The sequence below is a fragment of the Gopherus evgoodei genome, chromosome 2, assembly GCF_007399415.2.
Source record: "Gopherus evgoodei ecotype Sinaloan lineage chromosome 2, rGopEvg1_v1.p, whole genome shotgun sequence".
In the NCBI taxonomy this organism is placed as follows: domain Eukaryota; kingdom Metazoa; phylum Chordata; order Testudines; family Testudinidae; genus Gopherus; species Gopherus evgoodei.
Window position 1 is genome coordinate 244,241,282 of NC_044323.1, and position 27,184 is coordinate 244,268,465.

General features: G+C 40.4%; 1 protein-coding gene across 2 annotated transcripts in view; it reads right to left on the reverse strand.

Moving 5' to 3' along the window:
• The window catches only part of MRPS28 (mitochondrial ribosomal protein S28), a 136,400-nt gene that overhangs the window by 76,283 nt on the left and 32,933 nt on the right, over window positions 1–27,184 (reverse strand). The window contains exon 3 of one of the 2 annotated variants that reach the window (XM_030553329.1): window positions 8,225–9,757. The exons of the other annotated variant lie outside the window; for it this stretch is intronic. Within the exon in view, the coding sequence (XP_030409189.1) occupies window positions 9,604–9,757 (154 nt within the window). The 3' untranslated portion in view covers window positions 8,225–9,603. Of the gene's footprint in view, window positions 1–8,224; window positions 9,758–27,184 lie in introns of those variants that run through there. 2 annotated transcript variants of the gene reach the window in all.

Consider the following 27,184-nt stretch of genomic DNA (forward strand, 5'->3'; position numbering starts at 1 on the left):
AAAAAGCCTGTGTTCTGAAAGATGTGTGCATCATACACTTTTCTGGACCAGCCTGCGTTAATGTCAATGAAACGCCCATGATGACCCACAAGTGCCTGGAGAACCATCAAGAAATACTCCTTCCAATTTACATACTCGGAGGCTAGGTGGGCTGGTGCCAGAATTGGAATATGCGTCCTAGCTATCGCCCCCCGCAGTTAGGGAAACCCATTTGTTCAAAGCCAGTCACAATGTCATGCACGTCACCCAGAGTCACAGTTCTTCTAAGCAGGATGCGATTAATGGCCCTGCAAACTTGCATCAACACAATTCCAACCGTTGACGTTCCCACTCCAAACTGGTTAGCGACAGATCAGTAGCTGTCTGGAGTTGCAAGCTTCCAGACTGCAACAGCCACCCACTTCTCCACCGGCAGGGCTGCTCTCAATCTCGTGTCCTTGTGTCGCAGAATGGGGGCGAGCTCAGCACACAGTCCCATGAAAGTGGCTTTTCTCATCCGAAAGTTCTGCAGCCACTTCTCATCATCCCAGACTTGCATGACGTGATTCCACCACTCAGTGCTTGTTTCCCAAGTCCAAATGTGGCCATCCTAGTGTGCTTGCAGCTGACTGTGTGAATACATTGTGGTCTCCAAGGGCTGGTTTAACTCACAATGCTCTACATCTGCAAGTGTAACCATGGCATGTACACCCGAGGGCAGACTAACCCACGTCACAGCAAAGATCTTTCCAGCAAGCTGGAAAAAAAAATAGAGAGACAGTGACATCATCACTTGGCCTCTGACTTCTCCGCTCCCAACTCAATACTTGGAAGACCGTTTGGAGGACAAAGACTTTGAACTGGGGAAGGATGGTCCCAGACTGTGTATTGAGGAACTAAACCTGCTTGTACCATCTGTCAGAGTGAGACATTGTTTAATTCAACTCTTGCTTAAAGTAGAAGTTTCATTTTCTTAAGGTAACTATCTCTGACCTTTATGCCTACCACTTATAATGACTTAAAAATCTATCTTTCTGTAGTTAATAAACCTTTTTATATTTTACTTATAAACAGTGTGTTTTGGTTGAAGTGCTTGGGAAATCTCAGCTCAGTTTACAAAGGCTAGTGTGTGTCCATTCCTCATCGAGGGAGTGGCAAACTACTGAATGAACTTGCACTGCCCAAGGGAGCCTTGAGCAGTGTAAGATGGTACAGATCTGGAATGCAAGGCTAGGGAAAATTGGCTGGAGCCTCTCTACTGATGATTCATGATGGCTGAGAGATCATTCATGTAACACAGTTGGGTGTGTTCCTGCCTGTGGATGTCTGTGTAAGTGCAGTACCTGCTAGAGGTTTGTAGCTTGACATCAGCATCATAGTGAGGGCCAGCCCAGATTGGTGGGACAGAGGGCTCAGCAGTCCCACAATCCAGGTTGCACCTCAGACACCCCCTCACAGTTATGCACTCTTTATCAATGTGTGTGTGTGTGTGTGTATTATATATATATATATATATATATATATATATATATATATATATATATATATATATATATAATACAACCTGTGGCCTGCATATGACCCATCGGGGTAAATATATATATATGTATATGTATATTATACAACCTGTGGCCTGCATATGACCCATCGGGGTAATCTGCAGGCAGGCCGCGAGACAGTTTGTTTACATTGACCATCCGCAGGCACAGTCACCCACAGTTCCCAGTGGCCGCGTTTCACCGTTCCCGGCCAATGGGAGCTGTGGGAAGCAGCACAGGCTGGCTGCCACTTCCCGCAGCTCCCACTGGCCAGGAATAGTGAACCGCAGCCACTGGAAGCTGTGGGTGGCCGTACCTTCAGGCGGTCAATGTAAACAAACTGTCTCACGGCCTGCCAGCAGATTACCCTGATGGGCCGTGTGTGGCCTGCGGACCACAGGTTGCCCACCACTGATCTAAATTGTGACAATATTTAAAAAACAAAGTCTAGACACTAACAATTTTCTTGAATTTTGGTTCAATTGTAAAGGACTAACAAGGGTGCTAAAATAACCATGTAAAAATATATCAAAGATCACAGTTTCAAAATTTTCATTTTTAAAGACTACAATCATTTGCATTTTGAAAAGACTAGTACATAAAGCACCAAGAGATTCAAACATCAGCACTATAAAATTCTCTCAGCATGGCTAGCTTCAAAACCTCAAATCCCTAAGACAGCCTGTTTTATAGCGAATATTGCTCTCAATGATCTGCTTAGTCTGAGAAAGTTGATAGACATTTGCTCTGTGGGTTAACTAGGCCCTCCTTTAGTTGAGTGCAGCTATGTGCAGTGAATCACTGCAAAAAGCCACGTTCATTGACAGGTACCTTTCCCTCCCTCCCTCCCTTTCTTTTTAAGCACACAATGGCAAAGCTGGATGGGAAAATGCCTGGCTGCTTTGTTTCAGGTCTGGACAGCATCTCACTTTCCCAGAACAGGTAGGCACTAGCACAGAATGCTACTGAATGCACAAGACCTTGCCAGAGGCTGAAACCACTAGTTTCTGCTCCTGTCTCAGACGAGGCCCATTTTCTACTGACCATGGCTCTTTGCCAAAGCCTAATTAAGACACTTCAGAATGTCAGAGTGTTAACCCTGTACTGCTCTTATCTGGTTTGTAAGAGGCTCTATGACATGTGCTTCCATTTTCTGGAAATATTTGTGTAACCCAGACTTTATTCACACTCTGGAACTGAGTCCTCAGTGTTTTTGTGCCTCTACTTCTTCAAGTAAAGAGCAGTGACCTGAGTAGACTGTACTATATGGTTTTAGAAACCTCTCTAAAACAAAATGAAGCCACTTACTAAGTTGGGTATCCATTTTGATTTTTTCCTCTCTCTTTTTTTTTTTTAAGGGAAAAACAAATTTTTTATCTAGTCCAATGTGAACAAGATAAGCCTTTTTTTAAAAAAGAAAAGCTATGTAAATTCTTTATCTTTTCAATGATATTTTGCAAACTTTGAAATCTCTACAGCTACCATTTATTCATAGGGTGGGGGCACTCAAAGCACAGACTCACTCTCTCATGTAAAATAGAAAATCAAACAGAAAACAGTACTTGCTAGACTATCAATATCGTCTATTGGTCTTGTGCTAAGAAAAATCACTACCAGACTGAATGAGGGGAAGCAGTGACAATAGTCCAAATGGTTGAAAGGAAGCTCACTGTTGAGGCTGACTTGTACTGATTGTAATCTATATATTCATGGTCCATAACCCTGTTTAACTATTACATCCTGTGGGGCAACACTGAGCCACCAGCTGAGTCCATTCAGCTCTGATAGTTGAATAAAAAAATGTGCGTGTGTGACACAGGAAAATGTAGAAAATTGATCGAAAATTGGTCTAGGTTTTTAAAAGTTACCATAATGTACAATTCTCAGCAGACTATGTGGTCACCATCATCTTACAAACTCTAGGAATACACATTTGTCAGAGAGGCTTTAACTACTCCAGGGAAATAAACACTGAATTTTACACAACCTAAATCAGGTATTTTGTAATCCAATCTCATTCACTTGTGCTTTCCATGTATTAGTTCCTATGGTAGGAAAAACAGAATGATTTTACAATGCCATGCCTGAACTAGCCCCAGGGGTGCACAAGAGTAACTATGTGCTGTGTCTTTCTCTATGGAGGTAGAATATTTTATAATACCCTCAGATTTAGCTGGCACAGTACTAACAAAGATGTCAAATCCCTCCTATATCAGGGCTTCCATAAACCAGCATTTGGCGCATTCATTCCAACAAATCTAGAAAGTGTCATCTTTCTATACATTATGTTAATGTGTTCAATATTTGCTCAAACAACAAATTTTCAAACTGAAATCAATACATGTGGCTTTGTGCTTTTTAAAGATTTGTTATTCTTTTAAAAAAGTTAGCAAAACTGGAGCTTGCATCTTTTTATATCACGCTACACTTCGCTGCCTCCTGAAATAAATTAAACAAAATTTTTCTAAAAAAAGTTGTCACCAAGTAGTGTTGTAAAATTAAGTTAAGCAACTGAATTCACAAACTACATTCATTTTCCGACACACCAAATGATCATTATAGTCAACCTCTAAGACAAAAACTATATCTGTGAGGGACTGGTCTTATTCTATAGAACTTCTGCTTTCTTACTCTCCTACACTGCAGCTAGTCTCCAGCTGAAATCCACAGAAGCTATATCTCTGGATGACTGCTCTCTCATTCTGAACATCTGACAACTTCCAGAAGCTAGAGGGTATGTCCTGGAATGTATTTTTAGTATAATAGGTAACTCGAGCTTCCCTTTAAGTTCTTTTGAACTAAGAGAGACAACTTGTGCCAAGTGTAATGTGGTTTTTACACATGCTTGGGGCCTTTGTTGAAACACACCAACTAATTTCTGTTAGAACACTATTTTTATGAATCACTTCATTTTCCTTTTTAAGAAAGGTACACAAACTGAGCCCATTTGGATTATGGCCACATGGTTTCACAGTTCTGACATAATAGCAATACATTTAGGTATGACATAACCTAGCATTCCAGGATAAGAAAGATTATTATCCATTTATGAACTTTAGTATAAGGAGAGATGCTAAAAATGCTAAAAAAATATGACTGTTACACTGTGAATTAAGTTAATTAATTAAATGCAACTAAAAAAACAGACCAATCAAAAAAATACTTTATAAGGATGATCTGACCCCCTGTATATAAGCAGAGATGTTAAAATCTAGAGCAAATTTTCATTTTGCAAGCACAGGTCTTTACACAGTAGGAATTTATTATGGTTAACTTTTAAAATAATGTATGCTGTTATACCATAGGTCAAGGAGAGGTTGTCAGAGTTGGTCAAAGGCATCCTGTTTTTCATTTCTTTTTAAGACAAGCATTTTAAGTATCGCTATTTCCAGGAAAGAACTAATGCGCTGGTCAGTGCTGGGTACCTTCATGATGCTTTTTTTCCATTGCTATCATTGATCTGAAGAACAACTTGCACCAACAGGATACTAATAAGTTGTTAGTTTCTGGTTAACATTGGAGCCTTCAGTGAGACTGATCCTTCTGAGAACACTGAGCCAAAATGGGGTAGTTCAATACTGCATGCACCCTCTGCTACACTTCTCCTATAAAACAAGGAGGAAGTGCATTCATTACATGTGATGGAAAAGCTTGAACTCCACTGCCTTACTATGATGATTTACAGAGCAGTGTTGCATACCTTATACGCTATTTCCCCCCACTTTTGTTGATTTAATTTCCATCCGAAACCTCCCCATCTATTTCAAGCTTTAGTCCCAAATTGGGAGTCTACGATCTTTCCAAACTAATAGAACAAACTGGACAGTTCACAGTGGATAATTTTAAAGTAGATTTATTTGTATCTCCCAATTCACTTAACACAGAGATTATTTCAGTGTTTTTCCCCCCTAAGCAACCTTCCAATACCTAGTGCTACCCTTCAGAATGTCCATAATGACAAGGATGTTCACACACCTTTTAATAACTCTGGAGGCACATCTGAGTGCATGACTCCATTTTTGTTCTTTCCTAGATGGCATCCTTATAACTAGGAATTGAAGAGAGTCATCCAGGGAAGGGGGGGGGGGGCATTACCATAGACATACTGCAGCTGAGACATTTCAGCATCTGCATCAACTTAGGCACCGGAACTAGCTAGCTTTGAGCAATGCTGAGCTTGAGGAAAGTCTGGTACTGTGGCAGGTGCAGCTTGTGAAAGGACAATTCCAGCCTAGGAGCCCACAGCTGACAATATCAGTTTCAGCACCAGAGGAAAAATATTGATGCCTGTTGGACTCTGAAAAAAGCAACGAATGGGTAGGCAGATTTGGTGCTGCAGAAGACAACCAAGAGAGATCTGGACTTATCTTTGCCTCTCACCTCACTAGCTCCTAATGAACAGAAGCAAAAAGCCAGTGAGATTGTTCATTTCTACAAGGGTGAATAGCAGTCCGAGTCTGGGGCAACGCTGATGTCTCTCTGGCCCACTCAGTAACTTGGTCTGGTTTGTGCTGGTAGAGGGATTTACGTACTCTTTGCTTCTCTCTAAGCAAGATACTATCTCCAGCTCTGGAGTCTTGAGTGCAGAAAAGGCAGTTTTCTGGCTGCAGGGGATCAGGCAGTGTTTCCTGTTTTTAAGGTATTTTTTAGTTTCAGCTCTTTTAGCCATCTTGTAATGCCCCAGCCCAGCAGAAGGTGCATTCCCTATTCAGTGGAGGACCAGCAACAAGAGAGGAGGATTAGAAGGAGCAGAAGACAGTAAAAAGCACAAAAAACAAGGAAAGCTCTCACTGAAACAGAACCACATCTCAGAAGTTTATCCTCAATAAGAAACAAAGGAAAACTGTTGAATTTCAGAGGCCTCTGGAAGACAGAGTATTCCAGAGAATTACTTATTGGACAGGTCCCTGTGAGGTGGGTAAACAGCTTTTCTGCCATTATGCTTTAAGGATAATGACCTGCATCTCTAATAAGACTCAGAGGACATACCTTTGTAGGAGGAAGTTTCATTGTTTTACCAGCTACAGTTCTTCCACAGCTTTAAGGGGCTCTATCATATATTGGACCTAACATACTGCTGTACAGCACCTACTTTCCCTGTTGCATTAATTTTACTATTTCAATAACTTTATAGCATCCAGAATATTTGGCTCCAAAGAAATTATATTAGGATACAAATGAAGAAGAGCAGTAAAGAGTTTGTTCTCACTGAAATATTTCTTGAAAGTTGCTTAGTCCAGAAGGACACATTATTTAACAATTTCTTAATTTATAGTCAAACGCAGGAAAGCAAGGAAAGGGAGGATGTGCTACAACTGATTTATATGCAAGTAACACTGGTGTCCATTCTATAATACACTGAAAGGAAAAAAAGTCTCCATAAAACAATTTATAGCCAGAAATGTTTTATCACCCTTGCACACTAGACTTACCATTACATTTTGGGGGTGCTGGCCTATTGTAATGACTTACATTTGGAAATCCTGGCAACAAAACATGAAACGTTTAGTAATTAATAAAAGCACCACAGTGTAAAATCAATTACAACAGGCAGGCTTGCAAAAATATTTTGCAATGAGCACTCTGGGAAGTGGGGATACAAAATATTCTGCAGCCTTCACTCCCACTCCATAACAATTAAATAACTGAATATGGAGTTGAGAATGTTTAAACCTGGAGTCATGGGAAAGCTCTGAAATGTAAGGTAGAAGTATACAAACAGCTGTGGCTGGTGCTATTTTTGCTTACATGGATAAAGTATCCACCTTGTTGACCTGTCAGTCCCACTAATCCATTCTCTATTTCCAGTTAATATCATTAAAGTCCAGCGTTCAAGAGCCCAGGCACAGAATAGAAAACCACATATATTTTTTTCCATGGGGCGGTAACCAGATGTCAATAGCTGCAGCTGTGACTACATAATTACCTGTTTGCATTAACGTAGACCACAGTTTAGATTTAATAGGTCAGATGACAATGCAGGAAAATGCATTTAGCCTATGATTACCCCTTTTCAAACATTCTCTCACTCGCAACTTCGACCCTGGGAACATTGCAGGCACAGACTTAGGTCAATAAGAAACATTGGCCAGCACAATAGGCCTTGCCTCAAACAGCGCTGTTGACAGACACCAGCACAAAAGAAGTGAATAGAGTCCCCCTCAGTTCTCACACAGAGCGAAGAATGAGTCAGTGTACTGCTGCTTTGGTGCTCTGTTTGTACAGTGTATACAGCTTTTGTCCTCAGTCACTGTTCTCAGCTCAATGGGGGCTAAAGAGCCTAGGAAGTGAAGGCGGAAGAATGGCTCCACACTTTCTCCTGCAGCCAACAGCATATCCATGGGCACATGACAGGTCAAATGAGAAGCCCAAAGTCACTGGTCAAATCTCTGCCAGCACCCCACTTTAAAGTAACAGCTACATTTCTGATTTAGACCCCAAGCTGGCCATATTCAGAACAGCATGTATCACTGGGATTTTGGCCTGAAGCCAACATATGAGCTTTAATTAATCTACTTTTTTCCCTTCTTAAACCACTCCCATTCCATGGTTATCCCTAGCAATCCAATTCACTGCAGCAATGTTGGGTACTGAAGAATCACATCTTCAAGGAACATGGAGGTAAACTCAACTATGAATATGGATTATACTGGCTCTAAGTTATTTGAACAATTAGCTCAGAAGTGATAGAGAGCAATTTATTCAGCATTCTAAATTTCCAGTATAATGAACTTTAATGGCAAAATTTATCAACAGCAAACAATAATCAGCTATGTTTTGATATTTCAAGGTACAAACACAGAAAGTTACATTGTGCATGTATAGCTACAGCAGCAAGTACATCTATATGCACACCCACCTGTGCATATTCAGATTTACATTTAACAGACATTATAGTTGAATATATGCAAAATACTTAATACAAATTACCTTAATACCTCAAGAACCATATATAGTAAACTCGCATTTCTGTATAAATAGTAATAACATTTACAGTACTATCTTTATGCTCATGTTTGACAGACAAAGCTGCTATCTTTTAAGACAATTCTAGCACAAAATCAAAACTTAGATTATAAAACAATACATGCACTGTTTATTCTAAAAGAAGTGAGGTGGTTACTTGTGATTACATATTTATATTCTTATATGACTAGCATGGAGCTTGGAGTGGCTGAGAGAATAAGTTTTCATGCATCTGGTCTGATTTTCCGTTCATTTGTGGGTATGACCACTCTGGGCATTCACTATAGGCTATGGTAGTGCACATGGCTTGAACTGGCACGGAATGTGCAATGTAGGAAAGTATTTGTATGAAAGCAGATATGTGCCTGCAAACATACTCAGAATCTAATTTAGGAAACTCCATTCAGAATCTTAAACAGTAATTTTAAAAACACACTACCAAAAGAAATTTTGCAGTTCACAGTGTTATTCAAGACTGTTAATTACAGCTTTAGAACATCATCAGTTGGTATACTGGGTTCCTATAACATAGAAAAGTCCATGTATTTGAAATTTTGAACAAATACGGAGAAAGCGAGTCAGTGCCTAGCACTTCTTGTATGAACTGATCTAATTCACAGGGAGGAGAATCTTTCAAGCCAAAGTTTCCCTTATGATCAGTAAGGAAGAGGAATGTAAGGCCTTGTTTGCATGAGAAAGTTACACTGGTCTAGCTAAAGATGTTATTTTAAACCACTGCACACCTCTCTATGTGGGCACTCTTATTTGGGTTTAAGAGTGATTTATTCCTAACCAATTCCTAATTAATCTAAGTTATGCCAAAATGAGTCTGATTTAAACTAAAATGAAAGTTTCCACATCTCCTTTTGCACTGGTTTAATTAACTGAGTTAAAAATCACACCTTCAAATAAACAAGTTCTAACTCTCTCATGTAGATATGCCCATGCCTAGGTGGGGCATAAGTACATCTCAAGTATCTTGAACAATTTTCAGTTTATAATGGGCTGTCCTTTAGATAACTGACATTCCCAGACAGTCCTCTTGTCATTTCTGCCTCATGCCACTGCCATCTTGTATCTGGGAATCAAGTGGGAATGCTGCATCTTGCCAGGCACAGAATCACAATTTGTTTACAGAACTGTTCACCGGAAGAGAGAGCTTCATTTTGCTCTGTAGTGACTCCTTCAAGCCAATTGCCGACAGCAGTCTCTTTGTGCTCTGGAGGGAGCTAAATCCAGTACTCAGCTGTGAGAAAGGATATCTGATACAGGGCCTTTGAAAGGGACCCAAAAGAGGAAAGAGTGACACACAAAGGACTCCCGTTAGAAACATTAACTCCTTTAATATTATTTAACACAAAGTTGAACTAACAAATATTAATAAAAATCCTAAACAAAGACAATACCTTAGCAACAGATTGCATTAATTCTTGTCAAACTGAGCGTCACATCTCAGTGCAGCTTAAAGATTACCTGTACAAATTTTAAAGTAATTGAGCTTTGTGCCCGTTTTCCTTCTTTGCTATCCATGGAAAGGCCTAAAAAGTTTGGCTGGTTTTTCCTGTTTTTTACATGCTTGTTTTTACCTTAAATATTTTTACTTTAAATATCAGTTTTGGTACTTCCTGATCTTACCAGAGGACTTTGGTGTCAGATGAACTATACAATAAACTCTTTTAACTTAGTCAAAGGGACAAGGTGTTGAATCTTTCCTTAGACATCCTTTCTCCAAATAGTTAGGTAGTCATTAAAGTGTAATAAGTGTTAAACACACACAAAAAAAAATTTTTTTAACCAATATGCCTAAAAAGCCCTTTCCAGCTCAATTGTTACTCTTTTGGTTTTTGTAATGTCATAATTTCATTAATTCTACTGTCCTAGGAACAGATCTTCAGCTGGTGGAAATCACCACAGCACTACTGGCTTCCAAGAGGCTAAGTAGATTTGCCCCAGCTGAGGATCTGAATGACAGACTTCCAAGCTTAACAGGACCTGACTAATATAAAAAGTAAGCAATTATAAACAAAGAACCTAAAACAAAGAAAAACAAAAAAACAAGCCCATACTCTTTCTTGATAAAGCAAAAAGAAAAATGGCACAAGTCAATTCTTCTCCCCTCCTCCCATTTCATGTAACCTTTAAAATACTGGATGGTTCTTTTACAATCATGTCTTCATATAACAGCGAGATACCAAGTTAAGGTGTCTTGCTTACCCATTATGGTTTTAATTTCATGATAGATATGTATCTACTTAAATTTAGCAAGCAGGAACAAATTACATTTGTTTCTCATTGTACCCAAATTGGCCCTTTCCCTACTTTTATGGCAGTACTTCAGAGTTACTCACGCTAGGCTTTTATGTGCTGATGTAGGAACACCAGTGATCAAATTAGGCACTTTTCTATGTAGAACAAATCTGTCAAGTCTCCAACCACTTAATTTAATAGACATCTTCAGAGCTTTTCAAAACAGTTCCTTCAGGATGTTTCAGGCCATTAATTCTCACCCAAACTGGGTGGCTTGATTTTCAGTTCTTTAGCTAAAAATAAAGTGTTCCAAAATGCTAACAAAAGAAAATGGAAAATTTGCTTCTCTTGACAATCAACACGTGTAACAAAGGGGGCGGGGGGATGGAAGGGAAAAGCAGAATGTTGTTTTTGTTAGAAAAGCTGTTCCATTTTTGACTATCAACTTACTTCACATTTCAATGTCCATAAATCATACCTACTTTCAGTGTCTCACCAAGTACTACTAGCAACATGCATCTCTGCTGGCTGCTATCGTTTTTTAAACGCTGACAGCAATATGGCAGCAGTGACCACACACAGACTACAGTGTTGAGTAAGGTGATATTCTAATAGTACTGAGTGGCTTTTAAAACATGAACAGTTTAAAAAAAAAAAAACAACAAAAAACGATTGCAGCTTTCACTCACAGTAAGCTTTTCCCAATGGAGCAGCAAGTCCTTTCCTTTCCCTCCCTCCCTCCCTTTTCCACAATGAAAAATCCTAAAAAGCTTAGACAAGTTGCGTAAACAAAATATACTGATGTGGAGCATGCTGCTAGAAGTACTTTCATCCAATCAGGATAATCACCATAATCTAGTCATTGTTCTGACCTACTCATTTCCTTCAGTACCTCTGCCCCTAACTTTTGAAAATATTTCTGATGGAAAAGTCTCTGCCATTATGTATTATCTGTCCCCTCCCCATCCACACAAAATTGCTCATTTCTATAATAAACCTCCACTTTCATGGGGTTTATAAATCAGCCTCAAAAATTCCCTCAAGACTGAGACTTGGAAAGATCTGAATCTAGGATGGAGTTTTCTTTACTGATATATTTGCGGGTGGAGGTAAGGGACGAGTGAATTCCTAAATTGCACATTTGCTGCAAAACACCATTTTCTGTTTGTGCTTTCAGGTGCTTAACACTTAAGCTGAGATTTTCAAAGCTGCCTAATGAGAACTGGGTGCCCCAATCCCCTAGGCCACTTTGAAAAGGTCATTCTTTAATATTCTTGTTTCTCAATATGAATTTCACATGCCCTTGTTTCAAGATTGGAGCATTGCCTCTAAATATGCTGATAACAAATTACAAAATAGGAAGGCAGTGCTAGCCCTAGAGGAGCCGAAGTGCATCTTCAGGGATTTTTCTGGGATGAGGAGGGATAGTTAAAATTAGTTTTATTATGTCCCACTAAGGTCTGATCCCAAGTGGTGCTTCCTGCCACAACTCCCATGGATGACCCTTCCCCTCTCAATTTCAGCAAATATTGATGCATGACTAAATTGAATTGCAAATGCTTTCAAAGCAACTATATATGATCTTTAATTAATTCTCAATATATAACATCAATCAGGCTGATCATGTTACCAGCAGTACTTTCTTAATATAATAAAGCAACCTGAGAAGAACAGTCAATCATATAGTTGTGTTGGATGCACATTTCCAAAGTTGCCAAGTCTAGCAATTATATCCTGAGTCTTTGCAATATTTGGTATTTTTCTTAAATCCGAACCCCAGGAATCTTGTTATTACATGAGAATGTCAGCTTTAATTTTTTTTTTTTTAAAGTGCCTAGCCTTCAAATTTGAGAAAATTAGCTTGAAAACTCGAACCTGAAAGACTCAGAGGCTAGAAGGGAGGGACAGCTCAGTGGCTTAAGCATGGGCCTGCTAAAGGCAGGATTGTGAGTTCAATCCTTGAGGGGGCCACTTAGGGCAAAAAATGGTCCTGCTACTGAAGGCAGGGGGCTGGACTTGATGACCTTTTGAGGTCCCTTCCAGTTCTAGGAGATTGGTATATCTCCAATTATTACCTATTACCTAAAAAGGAACACAAAAATTATTGGCTTAAAAATCACAAAATTTAAGAAAATCTCATGAGTTTTGAGCATCTAGGATTGATAATACTGCATTCCTAGAACTATAAACTTGTATGTAGAGGGTCCCTCATGTCATTCTTCATCTCTTTTTAGACTGCCCACTATAACTATTCCATAGGAGATAGGCTATATTTTTAACTACTTAGTATAAATAAATACATAATGAAATAATTTTTCTTATTGTAGGATATATTCATATGGGCCCTCAGAGTATCTGTACGTATATGAAGATTCATCATTCGTATTTCATCCAAAATAGAAGCAATGCATTTTTAGTTCCAGAAACAGAAGAGTCTATTTAGCAACTCTATGTCCCTAATGTTTAAAACACCTCCAGATACAAATAGAAGTGCCCTCAGACAATTGTACACCTTTTATATTATTACCTCCTCACCGGTCATCCAGGATTCACAAATCCTTTAAAGCACTTTCCCGCCGAATCCCTCCAAAACTATTATCTCAGGCTGCACCCAAAATGGTTGGGTGGAATCTCAAGTAAGTGGTTTTAATTATAGTAGTTAGAATATTCCAGTACGACAAAAGTTCTCATTAAAAGTGAGTTACAAGGTTAATGGGTTTTTTTAATACAAAAAAAAATAATAATAAAGAGTCCCTCTACAGACTGCACATATTGATTTAAATTAGGTCTGTTCATACATTTTTAATCAGAACGTTTAAAATCTATTCTCCTTCCAATTTACTTGCCAGATCCTGAGTTTAGAATTCCAGCTTCTGCGACTATGGAGATCAACACCGGAAACATACCAGGAACACAGTGGTTCCTGCTCACATTAATGTTTGGTACACTTTAGTCAAAATATTCAGACCTAATGTGCTAGCCAAATAACCTTTGATAAATATGAATACCATGACGTAAGCGCAATCATGCTTTCTGTGGGTCACACAGTGCTTACAGAATGTGGCCCTGGATCAAAAGAGCCAAGGACAACTTATGGACCTCTTTGTTCTCCAAGAGCTGCTTTCTCCAACACTCTCTCCCCCCACATAGCAGGATGTCATGTGGCCTACAGTGCAAAACTGTGCTTGCACAGCCGTACAAGCTCTCTCAATATGACAAACACTACATTGGTGTAAAATGTCCAATTTTTTTCTCCTTTCTGCCTATGCTGCGTCAACATAGTGCCAGGAATGAAAAGAAGTGATTTGCAGGGTAACTTGCTCTGCTGTGAGACTGATGCTAGGACATGTGATAATATGTACTCAATATTCATTATTGTACCGGTCCATCATTAGTGCAAATCAATTGCACTTTGATCACCCATATACTGCAGTATGTTATTTATCAACTAAAGCTTAAAGTACCAACTAACTATCAGTTATGTAAAATTTAAGACATATTCCAAAAAATATTTACAGACCTAAAGGCTCCAGGAACTGTGGAAGTACAGTCCTTGTGTATTACTGAATATCACACACAAAAAAACCTCAATTTGTGGCTGAAAATAACTATGTCAGAATGACATACAGTGGGTGACAAAAATGTCACAATTGTAAAGTAAACCCAACCATAATAATATGTGCACAGGAGATAAAATATTGTAATTTTTGAAAGACACACTGCTATAAATAAAGTTTGCAGTTATTTGCTGTAGTGTACAGATTAAGTCTGCAGTCAGAGGGCTTCTCTGAAGTATGGTATAGAAAGAAAAGATGAAATTGTTTTGATCGCAGACACAGTGGCACCAAATGCATTGTTTGGGGCTACACAGCTTTGTGAAAAAGGGAGTTCATACCACCTCCTTGGATTTAGCCTTCTTTAAATTTAAACAATGACTCATCCTTTTAAGTTGCAATGTTGGTATGTGGGAACGGGACAACAAGACCAGCAACGCTTAACATTTCTCCCTTGAATTTGGATAAAGTTTGTGATCAAGAGATGGACTGGAGTGCCAGAATCATGTTTGCTGATCAACAGTGGCAACCATCTCCATCCTCTGAGGATTTCAACATGACATTCTTGCAATTTTAATCAGAGAGAGACTACATTTTTCACAGCATGGAGACTAACTGTCTGATTATGGTTTTCCTTAAAAGATGTAGAGCAAAGGAGAATCAGACTTTTTTTTTAAACTTTAGCAAACATTACCAGTGTATAAACACACTATGGGCCAAAGTCAGCCCTGATGTCACACTGGGAAAGAATATGGTCCAAAGTACATAACGCTGACTGGAGGAACACTTCTACTGTGTGAAAATCAGTACTAAGATTTCTACTATTTGGTTGCCTGTATGCCATTACAGAGAAAGAAACTGACACAGGATGGTTGTACTTAGGGTGACCAGATGTCCCGATTTTATAGGGAGAGTCCCAATGTTGGGGTCTTTTTCTTATATAGGCTCCTATTCCCGCTCCCCAGTCCCAATTTTTCCACATTTGCTGTCTGGTCACCATAGTTGCACCAGGCTAACCGCAAACCCAAGCCAGTTAAAAAAAGACAGACTTATGCACACATACATTTATACAAAAGGCATAGACCTTTTCCTCTACATGTTTTTCTAAGCAATAAGATTTCACCTGCTAATTAGATGTTTCATGCACAAGCAGGTGCAGGATTTGAACTCTACTGATGATGCGAGGTTGCTACTGTTGCACATAATAGAATTTTTTTTTAATATTTTCCTTTAAAAATGAGGAAATTACATACAGGAATCTTGTTAAAATACATTTAGGTTGTAGAGTCAAACATTCAAAAAAAGTTGGGAAATGCCAGACTATAGATTGCCTGTGCAACCTTAAATCTGCCCCTTTTCTGTGTGCACTGATGTGTGATTGTATACTATGTCCTCCCCAGGACCCTGACTCCTCATTCACTGCATAGGATAGATGATCCTCAGGGAATGAGGCTGCTATTCAAAATGTTTACCCTTATTCAGTTATTGGCCACTGCCTGCCTTACTGCATACCATCCAAAGCCTGCAATGAATGCAGAATTAGTCACTCTTTATGGTCTTTCACTTATCACCCTGATGTCTTAGTGTCTCACAGACATTAATGAATTTGTTTCCTCTTCAGGATAACGAAGTGGCAGAGCCAGAACTGGAACTCAAGATTTCTTGATTCCCAACCTTGTGCTCATTCCTTCAGAGCACACTGCCTTGCAGCCAGAGGTGCTGAGTATACACAACTCCAGCTGACTTCTGCTGCATTTGCAAGTGCTCAGCACTTCAGCAAGTTATGCCCTGGTGTCTCAGGTTGGGCAACCAGAAATTGGGGAACATGCCCTTAGTGTCCACTTGTCAATTTTAGTATTATGTGATTTGCTGAGCATCACATAGTAACTCTGTAGCAAAGGCAGGGATAGAACTGAGGTCCTTTTGGAGCGTTCACCTGCCTTAAGCAGAAGATCATCTTCCCTCTTACTGTTCTCTACTTCTGCAGCAAATGAAGCAAGGATCCTACAAACAAACAATCTCATTCACTACATAACCCTAATTCATTCCATGATTGTCTCCCATCCTGTGTACTGCATGAGGCAGAAGTGGAAAAAATATATGATCATGTAATTAAAGATTGTATCATAATGCATATGCACAAGAGGACCAAATTAGGGTTGCATGAGCAAACTTAATTCTGGTATTTCTTAACTTTTAAATGCTTTAGTTTGCAACTAGAATAGGAGCACCTGTGGCACCTTAGAGACTAACAAATTTATTGTAGCATAAGCTTTCATGGGCTACAGCTCACTTCATTGGATTCATGTAGTGGAAAATACAGAAGGAAGATGTGTATATACACACGGAACATGAAACAATGAGCGTTACCATATACATTATAAGGAGAGTGATCAGTTAAGGTGAGCTGTTGTCAGCAGGAGAGAAAAATAACTGTTTGTAGTGGTAATGAAAATGGCCCATTTCCAGCACTTGACAAGGAGATATAAGGAACTGTGTGGGGCTGGGGAAAATAAGCATGGGGAAATAGTTTTACTTTGTGTAATGGCCCATCCATATATCTATCTATCTTCCTTCTGTATTTTCCACTACACGCATCCGATGAAGTGAGCTGTAGCCCACGAAAGCTTATGCTACAATACATTTGTTAATCTCTAAGGTGCCACTAGTAGTCCTGTTCTTTTTGTGGATACAGACTAACATGGCTACTACTCTGAAACCTTAGTTTGCAACTATACCTACCTTTTAATATGGGGGTTTTGGTATGTAATATATAATTTTGAGTGCATGTACAAAAGCATGCAGAGGATTTATAAGTTGAATTTTACTTAATTCTTGACAATGAGGTAGCCCTCAGTTTAACTTTCTTTTTTTAAACTGAAATAGATGTTTAGATTCCAAATGATCACTTAAACATCTTTTAGTTATACAATTGTTATCGGTTAGTAAATGAAAACAAACTAAAGTGCACTGTAAATATGTTTTAGGAAATAAATAATATCAAAGTTGTCTAATGAGAAGGCCTAATTTTAGTATTAGTATTCTGTTAAGCTTCAGATGTTAATCCTTTGCATTTCCAGGTAATTTTCCTGTGATTTATCAAAATGATTATAAATATAGATAGAATATTAATTTTTATCTTTGCAGAAAAGTGTCACAATGGGATAAAATCAACAGGTGCTTCTCCATTGACTTCACTGGAACTCCTCCTGCTTACACCACAACTGCATTTGGCCCAGTGTATTACTTTGATCTGGTCTCTTATGTGTGTGTTCTGGCTTTGGTTCTGTTCCATATCTTCATCAATGATTTAGATAATGGCATAGAGAATACACTTATAAAGTTTGTGGATGATACCAAGCTGGGAGGGGTTGCAAGTGCTTTGAAGAATAGGATTTAAAAATTAAAAATAATCTGGGCAAACTGGAGAAATGGCCTTAAATTGCAGCAATGGCAGTTTAGGTTGGACATTAGGAAAAACTTTCTATCAGAGTGGTTAAGCCTTGGAATAAATTGCCTAGGGAGTTTGTGGAATCTCCATCATGGAGATTTTAAGAGCAGGTCAGACAAACTGTCAGGGATGGTCTAGATCAGTGGTCCCCAATCTTTTCTCGGTGGTGGGTGCCAAACGACGAGCCACTGAGGACCACGGCCAGCGGACAAACATCCGCCGAAATGCTGCCAAGAAGCAGCAACGTCAAGAGGCGTTGCCGCTTTTCGGCAGTGACGCCTCTTGATGACACTGCTTTTCGACAGCATTTCGGCGAATGTTTGTCCGCCGGCCAGTACGCGGGCGCACATAGATGTCCCGGAGGGTGTCATGGCACCCATGGGCACTGCGTTCGAGACCCCCTGGTCTAGATAATACTTAGTCCTGCCTTAAGTGCAGGAAGACCTCTGGACTAAATGACTGCTTGATGTCCCTTCCAGTACCACGACTCTATGATTGTGAATTTAATTCCACTTTGAGAAAGCAACCTTTGTGGCCACAGACAATAGGATCTTGTTTTGTAAGTCCAAACTGAAATTTTAAACAAACAAAAACAACTTAGACATTCTGGGTTTTCAGCAAGAAATGATCCCAATAATAAAAATGAAAATAAGTAACTTTAAAAGAAGCCAGCAGCAGAAGCATTTAAAAATAGTATTTCTTTACAAGCTAGGTGGCAATTCCCCGCCTACCCTTCCGCCCCGCCCCAAGCATTTCAATGTGTAGGCAGATTGTTTTTGTTGGTTACTGACACTAAAAGGGAAATGAACTATTATAAGACAAAAACAAGATCATATCACCAGTGCAGTACCAGGATCAATTTTTTAAATCTAGCATTGCATTATATTACTGCTAAAAACAAAGTTACATATGAGTTAATGGTTTGCTCAAAATTAAAGTGTTGTCTATTTTCATATTGACCTACAGGCGTTGGACAGTTATATTATACCTCAAGCTGCAATAATGTCAGAATATCACAAGCTTGGGTCAGTAACTGGGTGGACGAGATCTAGAGGAAACTCAGGACTTGCAAGAAGTAATGTTGGTGACTCAGCAGGAGGCACTGTGTACCAACCCTGAAGAATCTGTACTCCAGCACAGTGACTCAGTCTAGTATTAGGGGGCACTCTACTCTAATGGTGATATTTTTGGGGTTAGGTCTGAAGATGATCACTGCGGTCATTAAAAATCCCATGACATTTTTTGCAAGTGTAGGGTTAAGTTCCTGTATCCTGGCAAAATTTTAATTTGGGTAACTGGGTATTCCCACACTTCGTTGCTTCTGTCATCTGAGCTCACTGTACACAACAGAGTCTCCTTGCCTCCCTCCATTCCCACTTCCCTCAAGTTCCCTATATGTCACCCTTCCATCCCCCTCTATTTCAGTGACCCACTGCAACTCACCTCATGCCAGGGTCTCTATGGTGTCACCCATACCAGGGCCTGTCATTCCCGCTTCCCCACTATTGCAGGTGCTCTGTGTGCTCCCCTTTCTCCTCCCCCATAGTATTGCCCCCTTTCTCCTCCTCTGAAAGAGATTTGTGAGCCCCACCATGCCAGGGACTCTGTATGTCCTCATTCCCCCCCTTCCCTCTCATCCCATTGCCTCTATGTACCCCCAGTTCTCCTCTCTCCCCATACCAGGGTCTTCCATACTCCACCCTCCTCTCCCATCATGCCAGAGGCTCTGCATATGCCCCTATTCCCCTCTTTCCTCCCTCCATTCATTCAGGGTGTCAACATTTTAAACTGAGATAGGAATACTATTATGTTGCAATGTGTTGATGGCTGCCATCAACTGGTTCTTTGTTCTCTAGACTAGTGGTCCCCAAACTTTTTGGCTGGCGGGCGCCAGCCAAAGGACCACTGCGGCGGTGGAGCACCCGTCGAAATGCTGCCGAATTTTGGCAGCGACGCCTCTCGATGACGTCGTTTGCCGTTGACAAGCGATGTCCGCGAGAGGCACCCCCGCCAAAATTCGGGAGCGATGCCTCTCGATGATGTCACTTGTGACAGCAAGCGGTGTCATCGAGAGGCGTCCCCACCAAAATGCTGCTGAGGCATTTCGGTGGGTGCTCTCCCAGGGGCCAGGACGCGGCGCACCGCGTTGGGGACCCCTGCTCTAGACAATTCCAGAGGTGACTGAAGGCAATAAGTCTGCTAACCAAATGCAAGTGGTGCTGTCTCTCTCTCATTTTCCCCCTCTGGTTTTCTGATTTTCACCAAAACCAATAGGGTTCTGCCCACTGATGCCTAGAACATTCCCTGAGGTACGGGAATTAATCAGATGAGGCATTCAAAAGTTATTAGTGTTATTTCTAAACAGAGAAATGCCATCAAGCTGAGCATTGGGCCGTGCAAGCTCAGCCAATTATGCTCTACCTGGATGTTTCAGTTGGATACAGTATTCCTCATGTTTTAATATTTATTTTACATCATCTGTTATGATGTTATGATGTCTTACTGTACAGGTAGAAAGACATTATTCTTTCCCTTACAGATTATAAATAATATACAGGATGCACCAAGTGGGAATAACGAACAATAGGGTGAAGGAAGGAAGGAATAATGTGGTTTACAGCAAAATCATGAGGTTATTCAGCTTGGTTGTGCACACATTATGATGGCTCAGTTACACTATTTTGTTGTTGTGTTTAAAAAATATTTTATAATAACAATATAAATTTACTCACATTGTGGCATTGCAGAAGAGCTAAGTCTTAAGGAACAAGTAAAGATAGAGATGGCCTGCCAGACAAGAATTATAAGGTCGCGCCATAGCACAGGGGGGCAATACAGAAGAAACAGAGATGCTCCTGGAAGCAGATGAACAGGGTAGAGAATGACACTACTGGCAGTGATACTGGCAGAGATAACTTTTGTCTAATGTTGCTATGTGCTTTAAAGTAGATGCCGGGTTTCAATCTAAAAAAGGCTGCACTCACCCTTTGTGGGGAACAAAGTGATTCATATGTATGTTTATTGTATGTGTATATGAATGTGATACATATAATTATTCCCTCCACTATCCCTAATAGTGGTGGGTGTATTTTCTACTGCAATCATCCTATTAGTCATGGCAGATTTCTATGGGAAACGAGATGCTGGAGCGCACTTTCTAACTGGCAGTAGCAGTTGCTCATGGTGTGCACGAGTTTGTTAACATAAACACTAGCGAATGGTGGGCCTAGATGGCACCTCTAGCTGGTACAGGACCATGATACTTTGACCAATGTGTTTGCTGGCCCTCTCAAGTGCGAAGTAGAGAATCCTGCCCTGCTACTTCCATTGGGAGTAGAAAAAAGACTCCATATGCTCTCTTCCTCCTAGTTGCCTAGTGCAGAAAGTAAAACCTAGAACATGCTTTACAAAACTCGTTAATAAAGTCTGTAAAATGATTTGCTTCTATTTAGGAAGACAATGTAAAAGTAAGAATTATCATGATCATTACAGTATATTTACTATACTATGTGCAAAATTACACTTTAAAAGGACAGATTTGGTCACTGTTATCATGTGTTTTTTTTTCACTGCTTAGAATGATCCTATGGACATCTGAAATGGAAATCTGCATCTCTACTACATATTTCTTTCTTGTCAGTTAAAATGAGGTAGGACCATAAGCTAAAATAGGGAAAGAAAAAGTTAAAAATTAGACAATTAGATATATTAAAGTCACTAGGGCCTAACGAAAATACATCCTAGAACAGTGGTTTTCAAACTTTTTTTCTGGACAACCCGGTTGAAGAAAATTGTTAATGCCCGTGACCCAATAGAGCTGGGGATGAGGAGTTTGTGGTGTGGGAGGGGCTCAGGATTCAGGCAGACGGTTGAGCTGCGGGGTGGGGCTGGGAATGAGCGGCTCAGAGTGTGGGAAGGGGCTCTGGGCTGGGGCAGGGGTGTGGGAGGGGCTCTGGGCTGGGCTGGTGATGAGAGGTTTGGGATGCAGGCGGGGGCTCTGGGCTGGGGTGTGGGAGGGGATCAGGGCTCTGAGCTGGGGGTGCAGGCTCTGGGATGAGGCCAGGGATAAGGGGTTTGGGGTGCAGGAAGGGGCTCCAGGAGGGGGGTTTGGAGCACAGGCTTACCTCAGGCGGCTCCCGGTCAGCGGTGCAGTGGGGGTGCTAAGGCAGGCTTCCTGCCTGTCCTGGCACCACCGACCGCACAGTGCCCCGGAAGCAGCCAGCAGCAGGTCTGGCTCCTAGGTGGAGGTGCACAAGCTGCTCCGTGTGGCTTTCGCCCACAGACACTGAACCCCCTCCCAGTTCCCATTGGCTGGTTCCCGGCCATTGGGAGTGCAGAGCTGGTGCTCACGATGGGGGCAGGGCACAGAGCCCCATGGCCCCGCCCCCGCCTAGGAGCCGGACATACTGCTGGCTGATTCCAGGCTGCAACACGGTGAAAGAACAGGTAGGAACTAGCCTGTCTTAGCCTGGCAGCACTGCTGACAGGACTTTTAACAGCCTGGTCAGCGGTGCTGACCAGACTCGCCACAACCCAGTGCCTTCCATTCCGCAACCCAATACTGGGTCACAACCCACAGTTTGAAAACTACTGTTCTAGAACACTCAAGGAGCTGACTGAGGAGATATCTGAGCTACTAGCAATTATCTTCAAAAAGTCATGGAAGATGGGTGAGATTCCAGAGGACTGGAAAATGGCAAATACAGAGTCAATCTATAAAAAGGGGAATGAGGACAACCCAGGAAATTACAGATCAGTCAGTTGAACTTCAGTACCTGGAAAGATAATGGAGCAAATAATTAAGCAATCAATTTGCAAAACACCTAGAAGATAATAATGTGATAAGTAACACTCAGCATGGATTTGTCAACAACAAATCATGCCAAACCAACCTAATAGCTTTCTTTGACAGGGTAACAAGCCTTGTGGATGGGGGGAAGTGATAGATCTGTTATATCTTGACTTCAGATACTGTCTTGCATGACCTTTTCATAAACAAACTACGGAAATACCACCTAGATGGAGCTTGTATAAGGTGGTTGCGTAATTAATTGGAAAACTGTTCCCAGAAAGTAGTTATTAGTGGTTCACAGTTATGGTGGAAGGGCAAATCAAGTGTGGTCCTGTAAGGATCAGGTCCGGTTCTGTTCAATATCTTCATCAATGATTTAGATAATGGCATATAGAGTACACTGATAAAGTTTGTGGACAATACCAAGCTGGGAGGGGTTGCAAGTGCTTTGCAGGATAGGATTAAAATTCAAAATGATCTGGACAAACTGGAGAAATGGTCTGAAATAAATAGGATGAAATTCAATAAGGACAAATGCAAAGTACTCCACTTAGGAAGGAACAGTCACTTGCACACAGACAAAATGGGAAATGACTGCCTAGAAAGGAGTACTGAAGAAATGGATCTGGGGATCAGAGTGGACCACAAGCTAAATATGAGTTAACAGTGTACCACTGTGGTAAAAAAAAAAAGCACTCATCATTCTGGGATGTATTAGCAGGAGTGTTGTAAGCAAGATATGAAAAAGTAATTCTTCCCCTCTACTCCACGCTGATTAGACCTCAACTGGAGTACTGTGTCCAGTTCTGGGTGCCACATTTTAGGGAAGATGTGGACAAATTGGAGAAAGTCCAGAGAAGAGCAACAAAAATGATTAAAGGTCTAGAAAACATGATATATGAGGGAAGACTGAAAAAAATGAGTTTGTTTAGTCTGGAGAGAGAAGAGAAGTCTGAGAGGGGACATGATAACAGTTTTCAAGTACATAAAAGATTGTACAAGGAGGAGAGTGGTAAATTGTTCTCATTGATCTCTGAGGATAGGACAAGTAGCAATGGGCTTGAACTGTAGCAAAGGTGGTTTAGGCTGGACATTAGGAAAAATTTTAGGATGGTTAAGCACTGGAATAAATTACCTAGAGAGATTGTGGAATCTCCGTCATTGGAGAGTTTTAAGACCAGGTTAGACAAACTCCTGTCAGGGATGGTCAGATAATACTTGGTCCTGCTTTAAGTACAGGAGACTGGACTAGAAGACTTCTTGAGGTCCCTTTCAGTCCAATGATTCTATGATTTTATTAACACGCTGGCAAAAACACAGGAAGCCATCAGACACTTATCTACACTACAACTCCTACCATCCCTAACCCAGGTAAGAATTTTTATTTTTTTTTTTGTAAAAATCCTAATCACAGACACAACCATCCAGGCATTTATGCACAGTCTGTGGTCAAGCAATGCATTTCAGCAGATGCATACTTTTAATCAGATGCATAGTCCCACTAAAGACAACTTGAGTATTCAGAAGTGTAAAATAGCACATGTGCTTAAGTGCTCTATTCGATCAGCATCAAAAGAGGTAACTCTTGTGCAAATATGGGTAGGTACACAAACTTTGTAGGTGTGACTTTGAGGCCAGTTGTTATATTTTGGCCAAACGTCTGAAAACCAAGGGCTCGTCTACACTTAAAATGCTGCAGCGGTGCAGCTGAGCCACTGTGGTGCTTCAATGTAGATGCAACCCATGACAGGAGGGCTTACCCCATTGGCACAGGTAATCCATCTCTCCGAGAGGTAGTAGCTATGTCAATGGGAAAAGCACTCCCATCGACATAGCACTGTCTACACCGGGAGTTAGTCTGCTATAACTGTTGCTCAGTGGTTTGTCTTTTCCACAGCCCTGCGTGACATAGTTATACCAACATAAATTGCTAGTGCAGATCAAGCCTAAGAAATGTAAATTAAAATATTGTGCTTAACACTTTATTAATGTAAAATTTAAATCTTATATTTTCCTTTTCTTTGATGCATATTAAACATTTTCAATTATTTTTATAGTGAGGCTTGAAAAAAGGAATGGTAGAAATGTGGGGGGGGGGGTGTTTGGTTGTTTTTTTACAGCTGATTGGGAAAATTCCAAAACAATATTTTTTGTTAAAATTCGCCTATTTATCAAAATGTTTCATAGAGATGGTTCAATTTTGACAAAGTTCTGCTGGAAACGAGGCAGAGTTCTGATGGAAATCTGACTAATTTCCCGCCAGCTCACCTAGTCAGCTCCTCATTACCGGGGACCACATGGCTTCTAGAGTCCGAGGCAGCCAGCCAGGTGAACTGCCTCTGAGTTGGGGACCCCAGGGCTTCCAAATCCACAGCAGTCCACCAGACAGACTAACGTAGAGCTAGCACTCCATTCCCTTTCATGGGGATTTTTGAAATTAGGGTTTTGGTCCAACTGGAATGAAACCAAATTTTGAAATATCGAAATCATCTACTACTGGAATCTCTCACTCCACCTAGCTCTAATTTTTTTAAAACATGTTTTAATCTTAAATATCCACACTTCATCCATCATCATTACTGGAAACAGTACAGCTCAAATTGTCTTAATTAAACATACCTGCTAGCAGGGCCGTTCCTACCCATACGCAAAATACGCAACTTTGCAGGGCACCAGGAAATTTGGGGCACCACATTTCCTGGTACCCTGCGCAGTTGCGTGCTGCTCTAGCCCCTGCTCCGCCTCTTCCCCATGGCCCCGCCCCCACTCCCTGAGAACTGAAGCAGGGGTTGGGCCTGCATTCACCGGTGCCACGGGTGAGTGCTGGGGGGCAGTTTCACCCTGCCCCCCCATGCCTGCTTCTGCCCCCCATGGAGGCCTGGGGCCAGCCTCTCCCCCCCACCCACCATGGGGGCTGCATAGGGCCCCAGAATGACTAGGGACAACCCTGCCTGCTAGGGGAAAAAAACCCAACAAATCAACTACATAAAAAGATACTTTTAGAATAATTAGTTTCACCTCCTAACATATAAAATAATTTTAATATAGAAAACAAAAGCATGTAAATGTTTCCCAAATAAAATTCACCTTGGCAACCATCCAAGCAGTATAAATATTTTGGTATAGTTTACAAAAATAATATTACCTAATGTTTTATGAAGGTCATGAAGCTGTCATGCTCTGAATTGCAACTAGCATCATCTGATTTCTTTCCCTCCTTCTCCCCTCCTCCCCCACGCAAATTTGGCACAGACTAAAAGGTGTTAAGTAAATTGACACAGGATATATTGGAAATCCCTGCAACAGCTGCACATGCAAACTTTAAAAAGTACCTTTTAGATTCTGTAACCTGATAAAGTTGCTGGAGGGTTACAACAGCCTTCGAAAACGAAGCAACATCAGACTGGCACAGACAGGGGTCCTGCAATCCCACATTTCAGAAAACTGCCAAAAGTCATTGTGCTTTTACTGGGAATGGTCAATAATGATACAGGTGCAGACCTTGCAAGAAACAAAATCAGCAAAACTCCTTCTCATACTTAACAGTTCTTAAGAATGTCATCCAGTGATGACAGACACAGGTTGTAACAGAACCTTTCTGTCATGGTTTATACTATTCTTTCTGGGAGATCTATTAAAAATGGGCACTATTTTTTTGAAGGCTTTGTTCCCTTTCTACCCAAAAGGAAAATCTTTCAGCTACAGAAAAAACACTGGGTGGATTACAAATCATTTCACAGGACCTACACTTTTTACAGGAACTTTATATACAATTAAATAATGCATGCAAGGAAAGATGATGTTTTTAATAACTGCAATATTAAATATTATGTATTTAGTAATGCCCCATATCCATATTTTCTTGTTCTGCAAGAATGACAGTAATATCTTTGTAACATCAAATAAATCCTACATGGCAACATGCTATTAGTGGACAAGTGCATTCCTAGTTTAACTCCACTGGCATTACACCAGCAGTGCATATGGTCCATAGTAAACTGACTATACTCCAGATATGGCAGATTCTGATCCCGATGCAGGCAAACATCAATAATGATGGATCACACTAATAACAGACTTTACAAATTCAATGAAGTACAGTAATATTTTCCAAAAGGAGAAACAGACAATGAATTGCAAGAAAAGACGTTTCTAGTCTTCACTTTCCCATTATATTCATTGTTTTTGAACCTCTATCAGTACTGTTTCCAGGATTTCTTTTAATCAGAAGTGGTTTCAACTCAAGGTTGCAAATTATCTTATATAATGGTGAGAAAGGCTGGGCCAAAACTTTGTGGCCAAAACATTTTTTGGAGGAAAATGTAAATGCTGTATTGTTTGCATTGATGAAAAGAAACTAACAAAAAAAATCCAAAGAAAATCAAAGTGTTTCATTTTGATTTTTGAAACAAAACGTTTTGATATTTTGATTCAATAATTTTACTTAAATTTCTTTCAATTTTATTTTAAAAAATTAAAAATGTTTGAAGAGCCCAAAATTGAAATGAAACATTTTGTTTCAAGTAAAACAAAATGTTTTGGGTCAACCTAAAACTTTTTATTTTTCGTAACTGCCAGCAAACAAAAAAAATCAGATACTTGCACAGTTCTCGTGCAGATATTCTAGGGAATTATGAGGTGGCTGCTCTGCAGTTAC